Genomic DNA, 24401 nt, shown 5'->3' on the forward strand with positions numbered 1-24401 from the left:
GAGACACAGATTGGACAATTAGCTGAACAATTATCCAGCAGGGATGAAGGAAGATTTCTAAGCAATACAGTAATCAATCCTAAAGATCAATGTCAAGCCATAACTACAAGGAGTGGAGCTGTAGTTGCAAGCCCTAAACCAGCAGAAAAGAAAGTGAATGATGTAGTAGAAAGAAATATTGAACAAGATCTGCAACAAGGAAATTTTAAGCTATTGAAGAAAGACCATTCAGAAGAAAAAGAAAAAGTTCCCATGAATTCTGAAAGGAAAACCAAAAAGCAACTCTTTGAGGAAGCTTGTAAGCCAATAGACCCAAAAAAATACAAAAGGCTACCCTATCCTCAAAGAGTCCAAAATCCTAAACAAGAGGAACAATTTGAAAGGTTTATGAATGTCTTTAAGAAATTACAAATTAACATTCCTTTTGCAGAAGCTTTGGAGCAAATGCCTTCATATGCAAAGTTCATGAAAGAACTACTTTCCAGAAAAAGGAAGCTAGAGCATGACAAAACAGTACCTTTGACAGAGGAGTGCAGTGCCATTCTTAAGAGAAAGCTTCCTCAAAAGTTGAAAGATCCTGGATCATTTAGCATTCCTTGTGAAATAGGAAACTGCACTGTGGGAAGAGCATTGTGTGACTTGGGAGCAAGCATAAATCTGATGCCATTAGCTGTTCTGCAGAAACTTGGAATAGAGGAAGTGAAGCCTACCAACATTACACTGCAGCTAGCTGATAGATCATACACTTATCCATATGGAGTTGTTGAAGATTTATTAGTTAAAGTTGATAAGTTCATTTTTCCTGCAGATTTTGTAATTCTGGACATGGAGGTGGATTCTAACATTCCTTTGATCCTAGGGAGGCCATTTCTTGTAACTGGAAGAGCTTTAATAGACGTGCAAAAAGGTGAACTTATGCTTTGAGTTCAAGATGAGATGGTAATATTTAATGTGTTTGAAGCTTTAAAATATCCAGTTGAAGATAATACATGTATGAAGATAGATATACTGGATACTTTCATTACACAACACCATATGAAAGATTTTGATGAAACTGCTATGTTAGAAGAGATAATATCTGCAGGGAATGACAAATCTGAAACTCTAAATGTAGAAGATATCATGGAAGTGCAGCAGCAACTAGAAGCTCTGCCAATTCAAAAACCTGTAGAAAATATAGTGAAAGAAGAGCTGAAAAAGGATGCTAAAGAAGAAGAAAAGCAAAGGCTAGAACTGAAACAACTCCCTTCACACTTGCGGTATGCATTTCTGGATGAGAATCATGAAAATCCAGTCATCATCAATAATGAACTTAAGGAAGAACAAGAGGAAAAATTGCTCAGAATTTTGAGAGAACACAAATCTGCAATTGGCTGGAGTATTGCAGACCTGAAAGGTATAAATCCTTCATTTTGTAAGCACAGAATTTTATTTGAAGAGAATTTCAAACCTGTTGTGCAGCCACAAAGAAGGTTAAACCCAGCCATGAAAGAGGTGGTTAAAAAAGAGGTCATAAAGCTGTTAGATGCAGGAATAATATACCCAATTTCTGACAGCAATTGGGTAAGTCTAGTCCAAGTTGTTCCAAAGAAAGGTGGTATGACAGTGGTACCTAATGAAAAGAATGAACTTGTCCCTACTAGGACTGTGACTGGATGGAGAATGTGCATAGACTATAGAAAATTAAATGATGCAACTAGAAAAGACCATTTTCCACTACCATTTGCAGATCAAATGTTAGAAAGACTTGCTGGACATTCATTTTATTGTTTTCTTGATGGGTATTCAGGATATAATCAAATAGCTGTAGATCCTTTAGATCAAGAGAAAACTGCATTTACATGTCCATTTGGAGTCTTTGCATATAGGAGAATGCCATTTGGTCTGTGTAATGCCCCTGCCACTTTCCAAAGATGCATGCTTTCTATTTTTTCTGATATGGTAGAAAACATCATATAAGTGTTCATGGACGATTTCTCCGTTTTTGGTGATTCTTTTGATGATTGTTTAGCTAATCTATCCACTGTTTTGCAGAGATGTCAAGATACTAACCTTGTGTTAAATTGGGAGAAATGCCATTTCATGGTACAAGAAGGCATTGTCCTTGGTCATAAAATTTCAGAGAAGGGAATGGAGGTGGACCAAGCTAAAATAGAAGTCATTAGTAAATTGCCTCCACCTATCAATGTTAAAGGAGTTAGAAGTTTTTTAGGACATGCTGGTTTTTATAGAAGATTCATAAAAGATTTTTCCAAGATTGCTAAACCCTTGAGTAATTTACTTGTAAAAGATGCAGATTTCATATTTGATGATAATTGTTTGCATGCATTTTCTATTTTAAAAGAGAAACTGATTTCTACACCTATTCTTGCAAAACCAGATTGGAAATTACCTTTTGAACTCATGTGTGATGCAAGTGATAGTGCAGTGGGTGCTGTTTTAGGACAGAGGAAAGATAGGAAATTACATGCTATATATTATTCAAGCAAAGTGTTAAATCCTGCACAAGTGAATTACACAACAACAGAAAAAAAACTTTTAGCTGTTGTATATGCTTTTGATAAGTTTAGATCATATTTAATGGGTTCAAAAGTGATTATATACACTGATCATGCTGCTCTTAAATATCTTTTGACAAAACAGGATGCAAAGCCCAGATTATTAAGATGGATTCTACTCCTCCAAGAATTTGAGCTAGAAATCAAAGACAAGAAAGGGAAAGAAAACAGTGTAGCAGACCACTTGTCCAGACTTCCTTTGGAGAGTTTAACCACTGAATCATTGGAAATAAATGAAGAATTTCCAGATGAAAAGCTGTTTGCAATGGAAAACATGCCTTGGTTTGCTGACATTGCAAATTTTAAAGCCACTCAATTCATTCCAAAGAGGTTTACTTGGCAGCAAAAGAAGAAGTTCTTACATGACAGCAAATTCTATGTTTGGGAAGACCCATATCTGTTCAAAATTGGAATAGATGGGTTAATTAGAAGATGCATTCCATAAAGTGAGCAAGCTGAGATACTATGGCATTGTCACAATTCAGAATATGGAGGCCACCTTGCAAGTTCAAGGACTGTTGCAAAAGTTTTGCAAGCAGGTTTCTTTTGGCCTACACTCTTCAAAGATGCCAAGAAGTATGTGGAAAACTGTGATAAATGCCAAAGAACTGGAAATATTTCAAGAAGACATGAGCTGCCATTAACCAACATCCTAGAAGTGGAACCATTTGATGTATGGGGGATTGATTTCATGGGACCATTTCCCCCATCATTCTCACACGAATACATTCTAGTTGCAGTGGATTATGTGTCTAAATGGGTAGAAGCAATTCCCACCAGATCAAATGATGCAAAGGTAGTGATTTCTTTTATAAGAAAGAACATTTTTTCAAGATTTGGTGTGCCTAGAGTGCTGATAAGTGATGGAGGTACTCACTCCTACAATAAGTATCTTGAAGCTGTATTAATGAAATATGGTGTGAAGCATAAGGTTGCTACTCCATACCATCCACAAACAAGTGGACAAGTGGAGGTTTCAAATAGAGAGATTAAGCAAATTCTAGAGAAAGTAGTGAACAGTTCAAGGAAGGATTGGTCAAAGAAACTGGATGACTCACTGTGGGCATATAGAACTGCTTTTAAAACTCCAATTGGTATGTCTCCATATCAGCTAGTATTTGGAAAGGCCTGTCACTTACCTCTAGAGCTGGAGCACAGAGCATATTGGACTACCAAGTGGCTTAACTTTGATTTATCAAGTGCTGGAAAGAAGAGAGTTTTACAGTTGCACGAATTGGAAGAATTCAGACAACAAGCTTATGAAAATGCAAAGTTGTACAAAGAAAAAACCAAGAGGATCCATGACAAATTTATTCTGCAAAAAGATTTCAGACCTGGCCAGCAAGTACTATTATTCAATTCAAGATTAAAATTGTTTCCAGGGAAACTGAAATCTAGATGGTCTGGACCGTTTTTAATCAAGGAAATTTCTCCCTTTGGAGCAATTCTTATAGAAGATCAGAAAACAGGGAGAGAATTCAAGGTCAATGGCCAAAGATTGAAGATCTATCATGGAGAGGAGTTTAGAAGGAACATGTCATGCATGAAACTAGTTTCTCTTGAGTGAGAAACATTTAATGTCAAGCTAGTGACATTAAAGAAGTGCTTTGTGAGAGGCAACTCACATTTCTAACCCAATTTAACTTTTCTGCATTAATTTTGAATTAACAGTGTTCATAAGAAGTCAAAAGTCTGCACTTTTCATCTTGGTTACCTTGCTGAATTTGATGTTTGGAATAAATCTGGTGGCTGAAACAAGAATGCAGATTGGAATTAATTAGAATGCTTAAAGTTCTTGTACAGTCTGAATAATAGTTATCAAATTCTGCAAATTCTCTGAAAAATACAAAGTTCTGCATCATACTCATCATATTCTGTAAATTTGATGCAAAAGGTAAATTTTGAAGCATGTTAAATCTGTCATTTGTAGCGAATCTGATAAATGCAATTGGACTTCATACTATAATGTGTTATGGAAAAGTCAAAATTGCATTGTGAATATGTTAAGTAGAAATTCTGCAAAATTCAGCCTTGGATGAATGTTGCATATGTAATTAAAGGTGAACATGATGAGGGAAGTAGGTATTTTATATGGTAAGTGTGTATTGGAATGATTATGATTTGTTAAGTGAGCCAATTAAAGTTTGGAGAACTTGAATTGATGAAAGGAATCACTCTTTTGCAGGAAAGCAATCACGCAGAGATGGAATTCTGAGATTTCCCCTCTGGAACAATCACTCTCGCTGATGAGAGTGATAACGCAGAAACTGACTGGAAAACACAGCTCTCTGGAACAATCACTCTCGCTGATGAGAGTGATAACGCAGAGGCAGATGGGAAAAACACACTCTCTGGATCACTTCCTTTCCTTGTCAAGAGTGACCACGCGCAGGTAAGTATGAAATATTTCTTAGCGCGTTACTCCTTTTAATGAAAAAAGTGACAACGCTCAAGCAAAAAGCTTGCGCGTTATCACTTTGCCCAGCAATAGTGATAACGCGCATTGCATTCAAAATTTTCAAGTTCTCTAGAACACTCACTCTGTTCGACAAGAGTGACAACGCAGAATTTTATTAACAAGGGAACGTTCACTTCTCACTTAAAAAGTGGGCACGTGCACACGCGTGCCCCCAGACTCCATATAAAGGAACCACGCTCACATCCATTTAAACCTAAATCCCCATTTCCCTCTGAAATTCCTCTGACTTTCAATCTTTCGTGAAGCAACCAGCAAGCAATTGCTCCTTCTTTTTCACTGTCATTCACATTTCTGAAGCTCAAGGTACGTTCTCTGCATTCTCTAAAATTGTATTTAGGGTTTTTCTTTGCTGCAACTCTAGAAAAATGTCAAAAATGGCAAATGGGGAAATATCTTGAGTGTATTCGATTTAAGGAACTTTAAATACTGTGAATAGGTTTTCAAAGTCATTCAATCTCCTCTGTTAACATATTTACATCTGCATTATGCGAAAAATCTGAACATGACTTTGAAAGAAATAGAAATACTCCAGTTGCCATCAACGAAAATACTCTTTGCATGCAATATTTGAATGTTGATGTCTGAACTAAGTTGTATGGAACGAATTACTATTGTATATTGCACTGCCTGATTGTACAGATAGCATACTGAGAGTCCTGCATTAAACTGATCTTTAGTCTTTGATGATAATGAATGAGTGCACTGTCCTAATTGTATGTGATTCAAAGAAACAATAGGCAATATTCTAGATGAATTTTACTGTCAGAAGAAAATTTCTTTTAGGAACCATTAGTAGTTGAAATTTGGTTGAAAATTGTGATTCTTTTTCTGCATTCTTGGTGAAATTGTGAACTCTGAGGGAACAAATTATGAAGGCCAGTTTAAAATCCCTTGAATATGGTTTGATTAATTTTGTACCTAAGTTCTGGTATATCTGAAAAGTTAAGAGAGCATGTAAAAAATATGTTGATGACCTATAATAGCATCTTTGTGTTAACCTGATGTGCTTTGAGAGTGTGCACTCTAAACTACAAATTTAAAGGTTTAACCAATTTTGACTGTGATTGCTTAGTAATTGGCAATAGTGCTTATGTGTTGATATGATTACATTCTCATGACAGCAACTGATTGTAAATAGATACATACTGCAAGTTGGAATTCTGCACATGGATTGATTGAAATTATCTAGTAAAGAGATGTATACTGTCACAATTCTGTGTCATAAATTTTAAACTGTCAAATTACTTGCTTGTTTTTGCAGCCACTTCAAAATGGTCAGAACTTCTTTGAATACACCAGTTGGATCTTCTAAGAAGACCAAAGCTGGATCTGCCAGCAACACTCCAAGAAGGAGATCTATCAGGAATATGCAAGCTGGAACTGTAACGCCTTATATTTCTTTTCTCAATAGATAATAAATTTTCATAAAAAGTTAAATAGTAGAGTAAAATTTTCTTTCAAAAACTCTCTAAATAGAATCAGACATGGAAATGACATAAGGTTCATAAAGTAAAATTTCATTAATTCATAAGTACTTTAGAAAAACAAAGATTCTAGAAATTTCATCAGCAATAAAAAGAAATAGTAGTTTTACAACTGTTTCAAAAGAACGCTATAGAACTGAAAATATTCATTACATAACTTAAAATAACTAAGTCCTATAGCAGTTCTCATCCATCCATGCACTGTGAGCCTGGTACTATTCAACCTGGTTTCCTGAAAAATGTTGTGTAAGGGTGAGTCTCTACCCTACCACTCATACATAACATATACATTCTTCACAAAACACATCTTATCACGATTAAAGAAAACATCATGGCATTACATATCACAAGGCTATATAAAGCATATTCTCATCTCAACGCGCATTACATTACACAGATTCACAATTTCTTTTACTTTTATCCGCGCTTACCGCGCCCTGTGGCCACAGTTATCCGATGCCTCTATCTCGAGGTCTTACACATTCATGTAAATAGTCGCCGGATGGCCCAATGCAATACGGATACAACGCATGCAATAGACGGCCCCTTAGCAAAAGTAATGGTCAGGAGTTAAGTCGAGAAATGAGTGTGTGGCCATATGGTGCATTCGAACACAATATTTCATGCACAATCCCGAATGTCACTCACCACCCTGCATTTCCCCAAGATATCCCATATCGTCTCCATCTTCCACTTCCCCAGTGTATCTCTGTAACTATTTACATCATATCTTTTTCCATGCTCTTTCGAGTATATTCATATGTTCATATATGCCATTTCTCATGTTCACACATATTTTTCATCATATTTCCACATACTTTTCATCATATACATCAAACCATGGCATATTAACAATACACATCATTTTTACATGAAACACAATATATTCAAACATAAAACTTCCATCTCTTTGTATATTTCATATCACAAAATCATATAATCATATCAACCATCTTCAATATACCTTATCATGCCTTATTTGGACATAATATCACATTTTCACCATGTATTCATCATAAATCACATAAACAGCCAATTATTCTCACTATTCACCGATTATTTTTCATAAAGCAAGGATTATTCCACATATAATCACATACATGACAAAATCTATGAGAATACAAGTAATAAACATAACAAAATGATAAAGTAGAGCCCCCCTTACCTCAAAACAGAGCTTTTACAAGGATTTAACCGAAGGTTTAACTCTAGAACGGAGGTTTTCCTAAGAACATCATGAACATCTATAAGAAGAAGAAGAAGAAGAGAAACGAACGGTAAATCTAACTTCAAACTTAGAAAAACTTACTTGTAATCCTTTAGATCGAACGTAGAATCACAGATCTGAAGAAAAATCTAAGTTTAGGAGGTTTAGTATGGGAGAAAATGGCGAGATATGACTTTAGAACCTTTGAGAACCTTGGATAGGAGTGAAGAAATAAAAATTTCGTCTGCAACCCCCTTTTTATAGAAAATTTTTGAAGTTACTGTTCACCGCCGGAATTTACTGTTCATCGCCGGAACACTGTTCATCGCCTTACTGTTTTTGCCGGAAACACTGTTCGCGGTAACTGTTCACGCTGGAAACACTGTGCACACGTACTATACACGGATTGTACGCGTACTGTACGCGGATGTGACGTCAGCCATGACGTCATGCTGATGTCATTGATGACGTCATCGTCACTGTACAAAGGCGGTTTCACTGTTCATACGCGGTTTACTGTTCATCGACACTGTTCATAGGCGGTTTTACTGTTCATTTTTTAATTTTTTTTTAAATAAATTCTATCCAAATCTATTCCAATTATACTTTAACAAACCTCATTTTATTTAAATCAAAATATAGGATGTTACAATTCTCCCCTCCTTTAAGGAATTTCGTCCCCGAAATTCGCTAAGTTACGAAAAGATCAGGATATAATTCTCTCATCTTATTCTCAGTTTCCCATGTAGCATCTCCCTCATCACTAGTACTCCATACTACTTTAACTAATGAAATATCCTTATCCCTTAATTTCTTAACACGATGATCAATAATTTTCACCGGTTGTACATCATAGGACAAATTCTCTCTCACTTGAACAGGATCAAGTTCTATAACATGAGTAGGGTCAGGAATATATTTCCTAAGCTGAGATACATGAAATACAGGATGCAAGTTTGAGAGATTTGGAGGCAAAGCAATTTCATAAGCAACAGGACCAACTTTACTTAGCACTTCAAATGGCCCAATAAACTTAGGAGATAACTTCTTGGATTTTAAAGCTCTTCCAACTCCAGTTACAGGTGAAACTTTTAAAAACACATGATCACTCACCTGACACTCCAAAGGTTTTCTCCTCTTATCATAGTAACTCCTTTGCCTATCTTGTGCTATTTTCATCTTTTCTCTGATCAATTTGATTTGCTCATGTTGCTTCTGAACCATATCTGGCGCATATAGGATTGCCTCTCCAGTTTCATACCAACATAAAGGGGTTCTACACTTTCTTCCATACAGAGCCTCAAATGGAGCCATTCCAATGCTTGCATGATAACTGTTATTATACGTGAATTCCACCAAAGGTAGACATTCCTCCCAAGTTCCTTGTTGTTCCATCACACAAGCTCTCAACAAATCCTCCAAGGACTGTATTGTTCTTTCAGTCTGACCATCAGTTTGTGGATGATAAGCTGAACTAAGTTTTAACTTAGTACCCAAGGCTTTTTGCAGACTCTCCCAAAATCTCGATGTAAACCTTGGATCTCTATCTGACACAACACTGGTTGGCACTGCATGTAATCTGACTATCTCTCTCACATACATATCTGCTAGCTTCTCCAACTTGTACTTCATATTAATGGAAAGAAAATGAGCTGCTTTAGTCAATCTATCTACTATCACCCAAATTGCATCATGATTACTCTTGGTTCTTGGCAAACCAGACACAAAATCCATAGAAATACTATCCCACTTCCACTCAAGAATTTCTAATGGCTGCAACATCCCAAGTGAACGTTGATGTTCTACCTTCGCCTTTTGACAAGTTAAACACTTTGCTACATACTCAGCCACATCCTTCTTCATTCTATTCCACCAAAAATTCTTACGAAGATCTTGATACATTTTTGTTGCACCAGGATGAAAACTCATTCTGCTTTTATGCGCCTCCTCAAGTATCATCTCCTTAAGCTCCTTATTGGAAGGAATACATACACGGTTTTTGAACTTAATCAATCCATTTGCATCACAATGGAACTCCAAATCCTTTCCTTCACCCCTCTGCCTCATCATTTCTTGCAAGAACATATCTTCTTGTTGGGCATCACGAACCCTAACCAAGAAATCATTGTTGATTATCAAAGTCCCAAGATACAAACTCTGAGGTCGCACCTCTACTGCCAAATTCATATCTCGAAACTTCTCAATCAACTCAAATTCTTTCACCATCATACTTGCCATATGCAAAGACTTCCTACTTAAAGCATCAGCAACCACATTTGCCTTCCTAGGATGATAAGACAATGTAAAATCATAATCCTTCAGAAATTCTATCCACCTTCTCTGCCTCATATTTAGCTCTTTTTGATCAAACAAGTACTTCAAACTCTTGTGATCACTAAATACCTCAAATTTCGCCCCAAATAGATAATGTCTCCATATCTTAAGGGCAAAAACCACCGCGGCTAATTCTAGGTCATGAGTAGGATAATTAACTTCATGAGGACGCAACTGCCTCGAAGCATAAGCAACTACCCTTCCATCCTGCATCAAGACACAACCAAGCCCTTGCCCAAATGCATCACAATACACATCAAATTTCTGTTCTGGATTAGGCAAGACTAAGACAGGGGCAGATGTTAACTTTTCTTTCAGCTTTTGGAAGCTTCACACTCTTCATTCCACACAAACTCCTTTCCTTTTCTTGTTAACTTCGTCAAAGGAAAAGCTATTTTAGAAAATCCTACAATGAATTTCCTATAATAGCCAACTAGTCCCAGAAAACTGCGAATTTATGTGGGATTAGTAGGCCTTGGCCATTGAGCCACTGCCTCCACCTTTACTGGATCCACCATAATGCCATCTTTCGATACCACATGTCCCAAAAATTGGATTTGTGGTAACCAAAATTCACACTTAGAGAATTTTGCATACAACTGTCTTTCTCTTAGTATTTGCAAAACAATTCTCAAGTGTTCTGCATGTTCTTCATGAGTCTTAGAATAAATCAGAATATCATCTATAAATACTACAACAAATTTATCCAAAAACTCATGAAAAATTCTATTCATATAGTCCATGAATACTGCAGGAGCATTAGTCACACCAAATGGCATAACTAGATACTCATAGTGGCCATAGCGGGTTCTAAACGTTGTCTTGGGAATATCCTCACTCTTGACTCTGATCTGATGATAACCAGATCGCAGATCAATCTTTGAAAATACAGAAGCTCCTCGTAACTGATCCATCAAGTCATCAATTCGAGGAATAGGATACTTGTTCTTTATTGTTACCTTATTCAATTGCCTATAATCAACACACATCCTCATGCTCCCATCTTTCTTTTTCACCAAAAGAACAGGTGCTCCCTAAGGTGACACACTTGGCCTTATAAACCTTTTCTGCAATAATTCTTCTACATGTTTCTTTACCTCAGCCAACTCCACTGGTGACATCCTATATGGTGCAACAGAAATAGGATTTGCTCCCGGAATGAGATCAATAGTAAACTCAATCTCTCTTTCCGGTGGCAATTCAGTAACATCATCAGGGAAAACTTCTAAAAAATCTCTAACCACTGGGATATACTCAGGCTTCATTTCCTTTCAGTCTCAATTGAAAATAGAACCATGAAAGCCTTAGCACTCATTACATTTTCCAATGGATCTGGACCTAAGAGTTTGGCATTTTCTGATACTTTAGTGCCAAAAATCAAGACTTTCTCTTTACAGTCCAATAGAACATGGTTGGATGACAACCAATCCATTCCCAAAATTACATCAAGTTGGGAAAGAGGTAAACAAATCAAATCTATACTAAAACTCCTACCATGTACCATCACAGGACAACCTAAACACACAGAAGAAGTTGCTACGGGCTTACCCGTAGGAGTAGATACAATAACATCACAAAACAATTCAGATACAGGTAATTCTAGACATCTCATACAATCCACAGAAATAAAGGAATGAGTAGCACCAGAATCAAACAACACATCTACTAGTCGGTCTTTTATGATACATTTACCTCTAATAAGCTCCTCTGATTTTGAAGCATCGGCTCCACTCATAGCAAAAACTTTGCCCTTCACATTTGGCTTTGTTCCAGTGCTTGCTCTAGATTCAGGTCTTTGTTCCACACTCATGCTTCCGCTCTTTTGTGGAGCAGACCAACAGACACTAGCAGAGTGTCCCATTTTCCCACAAATGTCACATGTTGGTGGAAGTTGAGGACAATTCTTTTTAATATGAGGTCCACCACACTTGAAACATTTTAGTGGCCTTCTGAAAGAACCTGAACCACCACTACTATCTTCTTGAGATACAGTCCCCTTCACTTGAGACTGATTTGGACTAGAGTAAGGTCCTCTAGAAAATCTTGGAGGCCTTCGGTCTTGCCTCACAGAACCACCGATTCTGGTATCCACTGTCTTACCCTTAGTATTGGCTTCAAATATTCTGCATTTACTCACTAAAGTGGGTAAATCTGTCAGCTGGAATACACTAACAGCAGCTCGAATATCTGGCCTAAGCCCATGTTCAAATTGAGCACAAAGATCTTCCTCTCCATCATTATGTTGATAGTGAGGCCAGTATTTCATCAATTCATGAAATTTAGCAGCATATTCACCTACAGACGTGTTTCCTTGTTTCAACTCAAGGAACTCCCTAGCCTTCTGTTTCTTTAAATCTCTAGGGAAATAATTTCCCAAGAAAGTTGCCTTAAATGTCTCCCAAGGAATATAACCATCTTCTTGCAGTAGAGTTTGACTAGCAAATCTCCACCAGTCCTCAGCTTCTCCACTCAGCATATAAGTAGCATAAGTTACCTTATGCTCCTCTCTACATCTCATGGCATGGAAAATCTTCTCCACATCTGCTATCCATCTCTGAGCTCCCTCAGGATCAAACTTTCCCTCAAATTTCGGAGGGTTATGCCTAGTAAAAGAAGAAAGTCCTCTATACTCGGCTGGTTCAGCCTCCTGGTTATGTGCCAAAGTCTCTAAGACTTGGGTCATGCGCTCCAGGAGTTCATTTGTAGCACCAGCAGGTCTACCTCTAGCAGCCATAGCTCTAATCATGCAATAAACTCAAATCACTTATTAATCTATCATAGATAGATCTAGTTCACGTAATTCACATCTAACAAGTCATATTAGCAAATAATCATTTCATATTCTAGTATATCTATTACACAACATAGACATGCTAGTCCCATACCCCAGTCTGGTCTGGATGAACTGCTCTGATACCAAAATTGAAACGCCTTATATTTCTTTTCTCAATAGATAATAAATTTTCATAAAAAGTTAAATAGTAGAGTAAATTTTTCTTTCAAAAACTCTCTAAATAGAATCAGACATGGAAATGACATAAGGTTCATAGAGTAAAATTTCATTAATTCATAAGTACTTTAGAAAAACAAAGATTCTAGAAATTTCATCAGCAATAAAAAGAAATAGTAGTTTTACAACTGTTTCAAAAGAACGCTATAGAACTGAAAATATTCATTACATAACTCAAAATAACTAAGTCCTATAGCAGTTCTCATCCATCCATGCACTGTGAGCCTGATACTATTCAACCTGGTTTCCTGAAAAATGTTGTGTAAGGGTGAGTCTCTACCCTACCACTCATACATAACATATACATTCTTCACAAAACACATCTTATCACGATTAAAGAAAACATCATGGCATTACATATCACAAGGTTATATAAAGCATATTCTCATCTCAACGCGCATTACATTACACAGATTCACAATTTCTTTTACTTTTATCTGCGCTTACCGCGCCCTGTGGCCACAGTTATCCGATGCCTCTATCTCGAGGTCTTACACATTCATGTAAATAGTCGCCGGATGGCCCAATGCAATACAGATACAATGCATGCAATAGACGGCCCCTTAGCAAAGGTAATGGTCAGGAGTCAAGTCGAGAAATGAGTGTGTGGCCATGTGGTGCATTCGAACACAATATTCCGTGCACAATCCCGAATGTCACTCACCACCCTGCATTTCCCCAAGATATCCCATATCGTCTCCATCTTCCACTTCCCCAGTGTATCTCTGTAACTATTTACATCATATCTTTTTCCATGCTCTTTCAAGTATATTCACATGTTCACATATGCCATTTCTCATGTTCACACATATTTTTCATCATATTTCCACATACTTTTCATCATATACATCAAACCATGGCATATTAACAATACACATCATTTTTACATGAAACACAATATATTCAAACATAAAACTTCCATCTCTTTGTATATTTCATATCACAAAATCATATAATCATATCAACCATCTTCAATATACCTTATCATGCCTTATTTGGACATAATATCACATTTTCACCATGTATTCATCATAAATCACATAAACAGCCAATTATTCTCACTATTCACCGATTATTTTTCATAAAGCAAGGATTATTCCACATATAATCACATACATGACAAAATCTATGAGAATACAAGTAATAAACATAACAAAATGATAAAGTAGAGCCCCCCTTACCTCAAAACAGAGCTTTTACAAGGATTTAACCGAAGGTTTAACTCTAGAACGGAGGTTTTCCTAAGAACATCATGAACATCTATAAGAAGAAGAAGAAGAAGAGAAACGAACGGTAAATCTAACTTCAAACTTAGAAAAACTTACTTGTAATCCTTTAGATCGAACGTAGAATCACAGATCTGAAGAAAAATCTAAGTTTAAGAGGTTTAGTATGGGAGAAAATGGCGAGATATGACTTTAGAACCTTTGAGAACCTTGGATAGGAGTGAAGAAATAAAAATTTCGTCTACAACCCCCTTTTTATAGAAAATTTTTGAAGTTACTGTTCACTGCCGGAATTTACTGTTCATCGCTGGAACACTGTTCACCGCCTTACTGTTTTTGCCGGAAACACTGTTCGCGGTAACTGTTCACGCCGGAAACACTGTGCACACGTACTGTACGCGGATGTGACGTCAGCCATGACGTCATGCTGATGTCATTGATGACGTCATCGTCACTGTACAAAGGTGGTTTCACTGTTCATACGCGGTTTACTGTTCATACGCGGTTTACTGTTCATCGACACTGTTCATAGGCGATTTTACTGTTCATTTTTTTATTTTTTTTTAATAAATTCTATCCAAATCTATTCCAATTATACTTTAACAAACCTCATTTTATTTAAATCAAAATATAGGATGTTACAGGAACAGCCAGGAATTCTTCAACCACTAAAAGAGCAAGAACTGATGGTGTCTCACCTTCCTCACCCATTGAAATCGCTGACCCTCCTCAGCCAAGTGTACCGACACCTGCAACCTATTCACCACCTCAGCCGACCAGAAGAAATGCTCCTTCTACCTTTACCCCTACTGATCATGATCCAAGATTCAGGAGTATTGCTCACGAAAACTATTTCAAGGCAAATATTCTGAGGAGGAAGATTGTCCCAGATAGAGCCTTTGAAATTGCTGAAGGCAACTACCCTGAGTACTCAGAAGAAATTCAGAAAAGGGGATGGGACAACTTCTGCTCCTTGGCTGATAACGGTTGGAGAGAAATTACACAGGAGTTTTATGCAAATGCAATGCGGTTTAAGGGAGACCAAATTCCCAAATTTCACACAATGGTCAAGGGTATGAGGGTGGATTTCACTGCTGCCAACATCAATCGAGTGTTGGAAATTTACACTGAAAGGCAACCTGGGCAGATGGACTTCACTGACTTTAAGAATAGTCCAGACAAGGATTATATTGAAATCCTGCACAGAATTGGAAGGCCAGGCACAACTTGGCAGCTGAACCTCGCTCAGAAACCCAAGTGTATCACCACCAAGAACCTGCTACCATTTGCTAAAGTCTGGAGTACTTTTCTATTGAATTCTTTCATGCCAGTCAAGCATAGCTCAACCCTGGCAGTAATGAGGGCTGAATTATTGTTTGTTATTGTTAATGATATGTACATTGATGCAGGGGAAGTAATTAGTGAATGTATCTTAAATATTCTGAAAACAAAAAGAGATTCACTAGCCTTTCCCTCATTAATCACTTTACTATGTGAGGATACAGGGGTTGAAGTTGGAGACTACCAAGAGAAAATCAGATCTGCTCTCCCTATCTCTGTCTCAATGGTAAAGGAAATCTATGCCACCACCTCCTGCACTTCAGCTGCACCTATCCCCACCCAGTTCAGAAAGGAGAAACCAATGAAGATGAAGGACATCCTACATCTTTTGGTTGAAAGGCAAAATCAATTGGCTGAACGACAAACTGAGCTCCACAACAGTTTGAAGGCAGGAACTATGCTAGTGGAATGTGTGTTGATGAATCTTGGTCAGAAGATGGGAATGACCAAAGATGAACTTTATCACACACCAGACTTGGCCGAGAATGCTCAATGTCTATGCTCATCAGTCTTTAAAGACTTGCCAATCTACAAGACTCATTTTCCACAGCCAATTGAAGAAGTGGTGGAGGAAGAAGAAGATGAGGAGGATGAGGAAGAAGATGAAGATGAAATTTCTGATGAGAAGGATGCTCAAGATGACTAGTTTAGGATTTTTGTTTTCTTTTCTGTTAATTCGAATTTTCTCTTGATGGTCTTGTAATTAAGTTTCAAACTTTTTGGTTTCATTTTAGAATTTGGGTTTGTAATTTGCACAATTGGTATATTTTGGTTTCATGCTAATTCTGAACAATTATGTTTTGAACACACATTAATTCTGCAGAATTCGATCCCTTTTCACTTGATAATTGATGGAATTTTTGGTGTTTTGTGCAGAAAATGTCACAACCACACAACACTCACACACCATGGAAGCTGACACTTGAACCAGCTGCCATGAAAGGGGGGTTTCATTCTCTATCTCTTATTCATGAGTTAGCTTCACAATTACACTGAATTATTCCTGAAAAACACCAAAAATACTAGAATAGATAATAAATTGCTGGCTGTTAATCAAATAAAAATGATTGACAATTTTGTGAATTCTGTGTGAATTTCTTTTTAAGTTGTTTTTCCCATTCTCAAAATAAGATCACACTTGTATTTTCAAAAATGAGGCAGTTGTCACTAGGCGCATAAATTTCTGAAAAGTGCATTGTGTTTTCATTCATCCACATGATCACTTATAAATACCTAGTGAGATTTGAGCTATCTAATTTTTTTCTTGTGTGATTAATCATATTTGGCTGTATTCTCTAGAACTTGCCCTTGTTCTTAATTGAATATGCATGCTACAGTTTTCACCCACATGATAGAGGCCATGTTTGATTATACCTAGTCAGCCTAAAGGCCTTCCTTTATGATTGAATGTCTTAGTTCACCCTTTTGAGCTTAATATCCTTTTTCTTGAAATTACCTCATTATAAGCCTTGCTGAAAAACCAATTTTTACCATTCAAAAGATCAAAGGCATAATGAGTTTAATCAAGAATGAGTTTTAAAACTAAGTTTGGGGTGGTATCCAGATTTTAATTGCTTGAGGACAAGCAATGTTCTAAGTTTGGGGGTGGGAAATAGCATGCTATCTAAGTTTGAGTTCAACAAGCCAGAAAGAAAGAACAAAAGTGCTGCAGTAAAATGAAAAATTTATGAAGCAAAGCTGTGAAAAGAACAAAAATGTGAGTTCAAAAGAAAAGAAGTGCAGCAAAGTGCTGCAGAAAAGAAGATAGTGACTGAAAGCAAGAAAAGAAGAAAAGTATCAGTGAAAATTCTGCTGCAAGAAAAAATTTGTTTGCTGCATAAGTGAGAGAAGTAAGGAGGAATAATGTAGATCCAGGCTAGTTTTAAAACAAATCACTCAAAATGCCTCTGATCTTTTGAAATTGCATGTATTGTTTTCCATTTTCTTTGATACCTACCTTAACCTTAGCCTTGTTATAACCTGAAAAAGTCCTCTAGATGTGTGATTAATTGTACTAAGCAGAGGAGATGGAGAAATTGGGCAAGCATATGGTAGAGTGCAGTGAAATTGATGATTTAGAGTGAAAACAGCACCTAAACACTGTTGAGTGATGAGAGAAACACTTCCAAGTGAGCTGTGATCATTATGATTAATTGTACTCACATGAATTTTGATGAAAAATATGAACTTAGGTAGCAATTCTTACTCAATGATGATTATGCAGTAGGAATATCATGATAAGTATTTGGAGGAACAACTTCATTGAAAATTTTGCAGAAAACACAGAATTGGAAATTGGAAAATCTGAGAAAAGCAGTTTATGAACTGAATTTGAAAATGGAGGAACTTACCCTTGGTTTAGTTTGATTTGCTTGAGGACAAGCAAAAATTCAAGTTTGGGGTGGTGATGAATCCATATTTTTACTAATATTTTAGCATAATTCTAGCTCATTTAATAAGGAAAATATATGAAAAAAGCATAAAAACTCAGAAAAAGAGAATGATTGAAAGTTTTATTTCAATTTGTAGTTATTTTCGCATTTGTAGAATTTATGCTTAGTTCTTAAGGAATTTATCTTGTTTTGAAGGAATAATCTGAGCAAAAGTCATGGAAATGGAGAATCAATGGGAAGGAAGAGGAAGAATGGCAATGTTGGACTCCAAAATACAAGAATTATGGGTTGCAGCCTGGGCGTGATCACTATTGTTAGTGAAAGTGATCATTCCAGAGCCTAAATGAGAAGAGGAGCCTGTGCGTAATCACTTTTATTTACAAGAGTGAGCGTTGCCAGTGTGCGTTATCACTTTCGCCAACGAAAGTGAACGTTCCAGAGAGACTTTATTCCTGATGAGCTGCGCGTTGTCACTTTCGCCAACGAAAGTGAGCGTTCCAGAGGCACTTGTATCAGGACAGCTTGCGCGTGGTTACTATTACTCACGAAAGTGATCACGCGCAGCCCTTAACCTCCTGCGTTGCCACTATTATGAATAAAAGTGAATGTTCCAGAGAAGCCTTCAACTCTGCAAGTTGCGCGTGGTTACTCTTGCTCTTGAAAGTGAACACGCGCACTACATAAAGCTTCTGCGTGGTTACTCTTGTGAAGAAAAGTGACAACGCGCAGAACTGGGGTTTCTATATATACATGATTGAAGCGCGAAAACTGAGATCTTTTTGCTCATTTTCTGTTTTGTTAGTTAGAGTCTCGTTGAGAGAGAGTGGAGAGAAGATTGGGGTCGAAGCTTGAAGCTCCAAAAAGAGGGATCGGATTGGAGCTCGTGGCCATGGCTGCTTTGCATTCTTCTTCATCTTCTTCTTCTTCTTTCTCTGTTTTTGTTGCAATGTGTGCTTAATTTCCCATAGTTAGGGGTTTATGGAACTCGAATTGATGTATTGATTCGACTTTATCTTCTGAACTTTAAGTTCTTGGATTAATTGAGTTGTTAATTCTGCTTTTCATGCAATCTCTGAATGGAAATTCATTTGATTAATCAAGAGGAATCTTTACCAATGGGAATTGGATTGTTTGCTCCGATCTGAATTGGCAACCAGAGTTTAGGGATTTCTTAGGGATAAGGAGACCTAATTCTGCAATTATATCTACTCCCTCAATTATAAATATATTTTCATTTAACTTTTTTTATACATTTAAAAATCAATATATCTAAACCAATTTTTATAATTTTTTAATATGATTAAGTTTAAACAATGAAAATTTAATCTATTACATAAATTTGATATATTTTTTTTCTATTAAATAAGTACCAAACAAAAAAACTATCTACACAATATAAGGTTTTAGATTCCTAAAGAATCTAAGCCAAGAGAAGGAACCAGGGGAGGGGGTCCTTGTCAAAGTATGAGGTTGTATCAACATAATTTATACCTAATTTAGCCAACATGTTGCACACCTATTTCCCTCTCTCAACATATTCCTAAACCTCATAAAAATGATGCCTTTTAAAATATTTCTAATAACATGAATCAAATGGAAGGAAGGATGGTTACAACTTTGAATACTCTCAATACTAACTGCAGGACTTCTTTAAAGTCTAATTCAATCTAGATTACTTTAATGTTTTTATGTATTACAAACTTACAAGCTGCAAACCAAATAACATACTCTAATTCAATCCAGATTACTTTGAATTTGATATTATTTTGATTTGACCTTATTAATTTGGCCGTATTACATAGTTTAGATATAATTTTCATTCAAATTATTAATTTAATTTTGCTGTATCCCAAAAATTTGGTCTAATTTTGATTTTATTAAGTTTTACTCTTATTTTGATTTGGTTTAGTTTGAGCAATAATATTTTAATCAATTACATAACTTATATGTTATTTTGATTTGATTTAGTTTGAACAGTAATAATTTGATCTATTATATAAATATTATCCTATTTTAATTTGATCTTATTATATATATACACCGAAACAACATCACAATTGCAATTTATAAGTAGTGTTATAAAATCACAAAACAGCCTTCATTTTATCTACCGCAATCACATGGCAATTTAAAATTTCCATTTTAATAAATATTATTCTTAAAAATATAACAAAAAAAATATTACTTTTTGGCAGATACCAAAAAAATATTATTATTAAAACTAAATTACGATGATTAGATTTTATGCTATAAAATTACATGTTACTTTTCAATTTAATTATCCACCAAACGTACATTTCAATTTAATATTTCAAAATCATAATTATCAAATATCAATTAACGAGTTGATTAGATATCATAAATTTAAATATATATATATATATATATATATATATATATATATATATATATATATGGGGATCCACTTATATCCAAGTGTAAGTCCAATATACCTATATCTCTCAATAATTTTTCATAAAAATTAAATTTAATTGATTAGACCTTGAATTATGGAATATTACATTAACAAACAAGTATGGCAAATTTTAGAAAAATTGAACAACAATAGGTATATATTCTAATGATTTACATTCATTTGTATTTTTAATAACTTATTATCTGTCAAAACAAAGTGACATGACGAAGTACTAAATATTTTTATATTTTATAAAATTTGTTATGAACTTTGAATTCAATGGTCAAATTAATAAAACTTTATTATAGCTATAAAAGTTATTACGAGATACTGTATACCAAAACACACGGAATGTAAATGGATACTCATCCATCTATATTATAATCCTACGAAATATCTTTTTTTATAAAAGTGATTTTTTTTATATAGCTCTGTGTAATTTTTTTTATTTTAATCAAAGATATTTATATTATGAATTACTTTTAAAGAATTTTTGGAAGAGGAGAGATTCAAATTTATTAAGTATTGAGAAAGAAAATAATACACCGTTAAGCTTTGAACTCAATTATTACTTCTTTTTTTTTTTACTTTAATACTATGTAATTATAATGGGATAAAATATATTTATATTAATGTAAGTTTATAAATTTTTATACTTAATTTAAGTATTTTATTTATTTTAAAAATAAATAACTTATTAAATATAAGTTAAATAAAAGATTCAAATTAAATATAAAATTTTTTAAACTTTTAAGATAAGAAAATCCTTCCCAATTTTATTGTGTTGACCGTATATTTTGTTGAATCGAACTAACCGCCAGAAAAAATAAAATAGAAAAAACTAAAACAAGTAGGATAAATACTATGGATAATTGTGTTTTATCTCATCTTTATTTTAGGATTTTTTTGTTTAGGTGGGGAGAAATTTTCTCACTGGTTGCTTGATATTCTCACTGTATCAGTTAGTTTTCACCGAAAACAACGGGATTTGATTATAGGAGTTGGATAACTTTTTTCATTGCTTAAATATTCTTGCATGTTGCCTTGTTTTTGGCCGCTTGGCATCGCTCAAACTAATCACTGTTTTTGGATTCGATTCACTGGTTTTGGAATCTGGTCTTTTTGCTTTATCATGGCCTTTCGTAAAGAGAAGCCTGGACAATACTGGGGAGAGCTTCATCCAGATTTGCTTGATGAGATAGCTAAACATATTTCTTCCTACGATGACTATGTTAGGCTTCGTGCTGTCAACAAATCATGGAACAAAGCTTTGCCTAAGATCCCAACCAACGTAGCACTGAGAGGTCCATGGCTAGTGCTGCCGTTCGACGAGGAAGTTTATGACCATCACTTGAGATTGCCCGAGTTGAAGAACACAAAGATACGCGGATCTTCCTTCGGATGGTTGATCGTGGTTGAAACCGGTGGAAAATTGCGAATGTTGAATCCATTAACCGGTTCTTCCTTTGGTCTTCCACCATTGTCAACTTTTCCAAATGTGCTCAGTTATCAGCCTGATGAGCATGGCAAGGAATACACTGTAAAAAACTCAACTGTAGATAAGGAAGATTCAGATGAACCCCCCTTTATTGTTATCATTGACAGCATTCATATGCAAAACATGTTCATTGAAAAGGTTGTTCTCTCTTCTCCCCCTGACGACCAAGACAAAGAGAAGTTCATGGCTGTGGCTATCTATGGGTGGTATCCTGAATTGGCTTTTTATAGGTTTGGTGATGATAAATGGACAAATCTTTCATTTATAGATGCATATAGAGGGCTAGAATCTGGCATCCGAGATGTCATATTTCATCAAAGTAAGATTTATGCTATTGATGAATACGGTTACCTTTATGAGTTTGAGTTTGACATGAGAACAGTATCTGGTGGAAGAATTTGGAATGTGCAACGACCACGAACATCTATTACTATTTGCAGTAGAATTAAATATTTGGTTCGGAATCCTGACGGCCATCTATTAATGGTTCTGAGATATGTGGACTATGGAAATCGGCAATTAAGAGATCTTTACAAGACTGCTGGATTTGATATATTTGAATTAGATCAAAGTACAGGTCAGTGGTTCAGAAAGTTTAATTTGGGAAGTTACGTCTTAATACTCGGATATAATTTATCTACCTGGAAACCGCCTTTCGCTGATGAAAAGGGGAATTATGCAAGGAATTGTATATATTTCACCGACAACAATTTGAGTTACCACTTTGACTATTATGCATATGGTGGTCATGATATTGGTGTATTTAATCTTGAAGATGAAAGCATCAGCCAACTATTTCCACGCTCAACCTTCTTCAATCCTCCTCCGGTTTGGCTATCATAAGATCAACCAAATATTCTTAAATTTTTACGAAATTACAGCCCTGACACTTTCTTTGCCTCTATTACGTATTTGTCTATGAACACTAATTCTGCAAATACTTATCCTTCTAAATATCTTGCAGAAAGAAATGTCATTGTTGGATTTGATGTGCAGTTATGCCCTTTTTGCTATGTGAGCATAAAACCCAATCCACATCACATTTATTCCTCGTATGACATTTTCCCTCTATGGTGTGGTCCAAAACACAAGCTTGGATAGGAGTTCATGCTGAGTAGTTCTATAATTGCAAGGACCACTTTGAGTCTCATTTAGAACTAAGTTCATGAAAAATAGAAAACTTCTGAAACTATTACATTGTTTGCTGTCATTCGGTCTGTTTGGCTTCATAAGTTTTATTGTTCAAAGTTTGATCTATATAAGCTATCGTGTCTTATCATAGTTGTGGTGTAATTTGTTTTATCGTGTCTTATCATAGTTGTGGTGTAATTTATTTTCTTTAACTACTGTTTAATTAGCTATTCTCCTCTGTCTATTTTATCAATAGTTGGAAGTATCTCTGATGCTTTTAAATTTAATTTAAAAGAAATTATTTTTTCGATTCAATACTTATTAATTTAAATATACAGTATGATTAATAAATAAATATATTATTAATTTTAACATAATTATGTATATAGGACAAGGTCAAAATAAACAAAATCAAACTGTGAATTATGAAAAAGATGTTGTGGAATATTAATAAAAGAGAATCTGAAGCTGCAGAAAGACCTCCAATAAGAGGATTTACTTTTCAATCTTATTTTATGAGAAATTAGAAAAAAAGATAGTTGTATATAAATAAAAATGTAATACATACAATAACCAAATTAAACAAATAAAAAATAACTTTAATTCAATAATTTTCTTATAACCCTATTTAAGTTGAGAATGTTACCTTATTAACCCTTTTTCTTTCTTAAAAAGGTTAGAGATGTCATTCTTGTAAAAAATGACAATTAGACCAAATAACGGACAAGCTTGCTAACGTAGACAAACTAACAATATTTTTAGATTTCTTTTCTTATTATATGTGTAAAGTCAAGGATAATAGCGATGCCTATACAATTTAGTATTTTTGTAGATTTTAAATAATATGAAGTAAGTTTGAAAATGTATTGTCTCCTTATTTATGCTCTTTATTATTTATTAATTATATATGTACGTCAAGAATTAGTAAGTTTAATTTTAATGCATTCATTAGTAATTTAGTAATATAGTCTATTGTTATATTAATTAATGCCAAAAAAGTAAAACATCATGACATTTTGGTGAAGTTTCAATATATGATACTGTACCAAAAATGAGATTTGAAGGCGGTTCCACCTTTTCTTAGAAAGCGGTTAATAGCACTCTAAATTTGTGTGCTATCTAATGTATTATATTTAAGAGAGTAATTATTTAACCACTCTCAGATGTTATACTTGGAGAGCAATTCTGCCCCCAACCATTCTCAAAAGTAGAGTTTAGAGAGCGGTTACCCTGCAGAGCGGTAGAATAGAGAGCGGTTCTACATGGAACTGCTATGCAAAGGTATAGAACAAAGAGTGATTCATACTTAACCGCTTTTTAATGT

At 35.2% G+C, this 24401-nt stretch overlaps 1 protein-coding gene across 1 annotated transcript; it reads left to right on the forward strand.

Annotated features, from left to right (window-relative positions):
* The first annotated feature begins 21580 nt into the window (after window positions 1-21580).
* On the forward strand, window positions 21581-22789 carry LOC113862300. Its single transcript, XM_027495391.1, has one exon. The coding sequence runs from the start codon at window positions 21581-21583 to the stop codon at window positions 22787-22789; it is 1209 nt and encodes a 402-aa protein (XP_027351192.1).
* Window positions 22790-24401: the final 1612 nt, after the last annotated feature.

The sequence above is a fragment of the Abrus precatorius genome, unplaced genomic scaffold (assembly GCF_003935025.1).
Source record: "Abrus precatorius isolate BTA unplaced genomic scaffold, Abrus_2018 Scaffold3, whole genome shotgun sequence".
Classification (NCBI taxonomy): Eukaryota; Viridiplantae; Streptophyta; class Magnoliopsida; order Fabales; family Fabaceae; genus Abrus; species Abrus precatorius.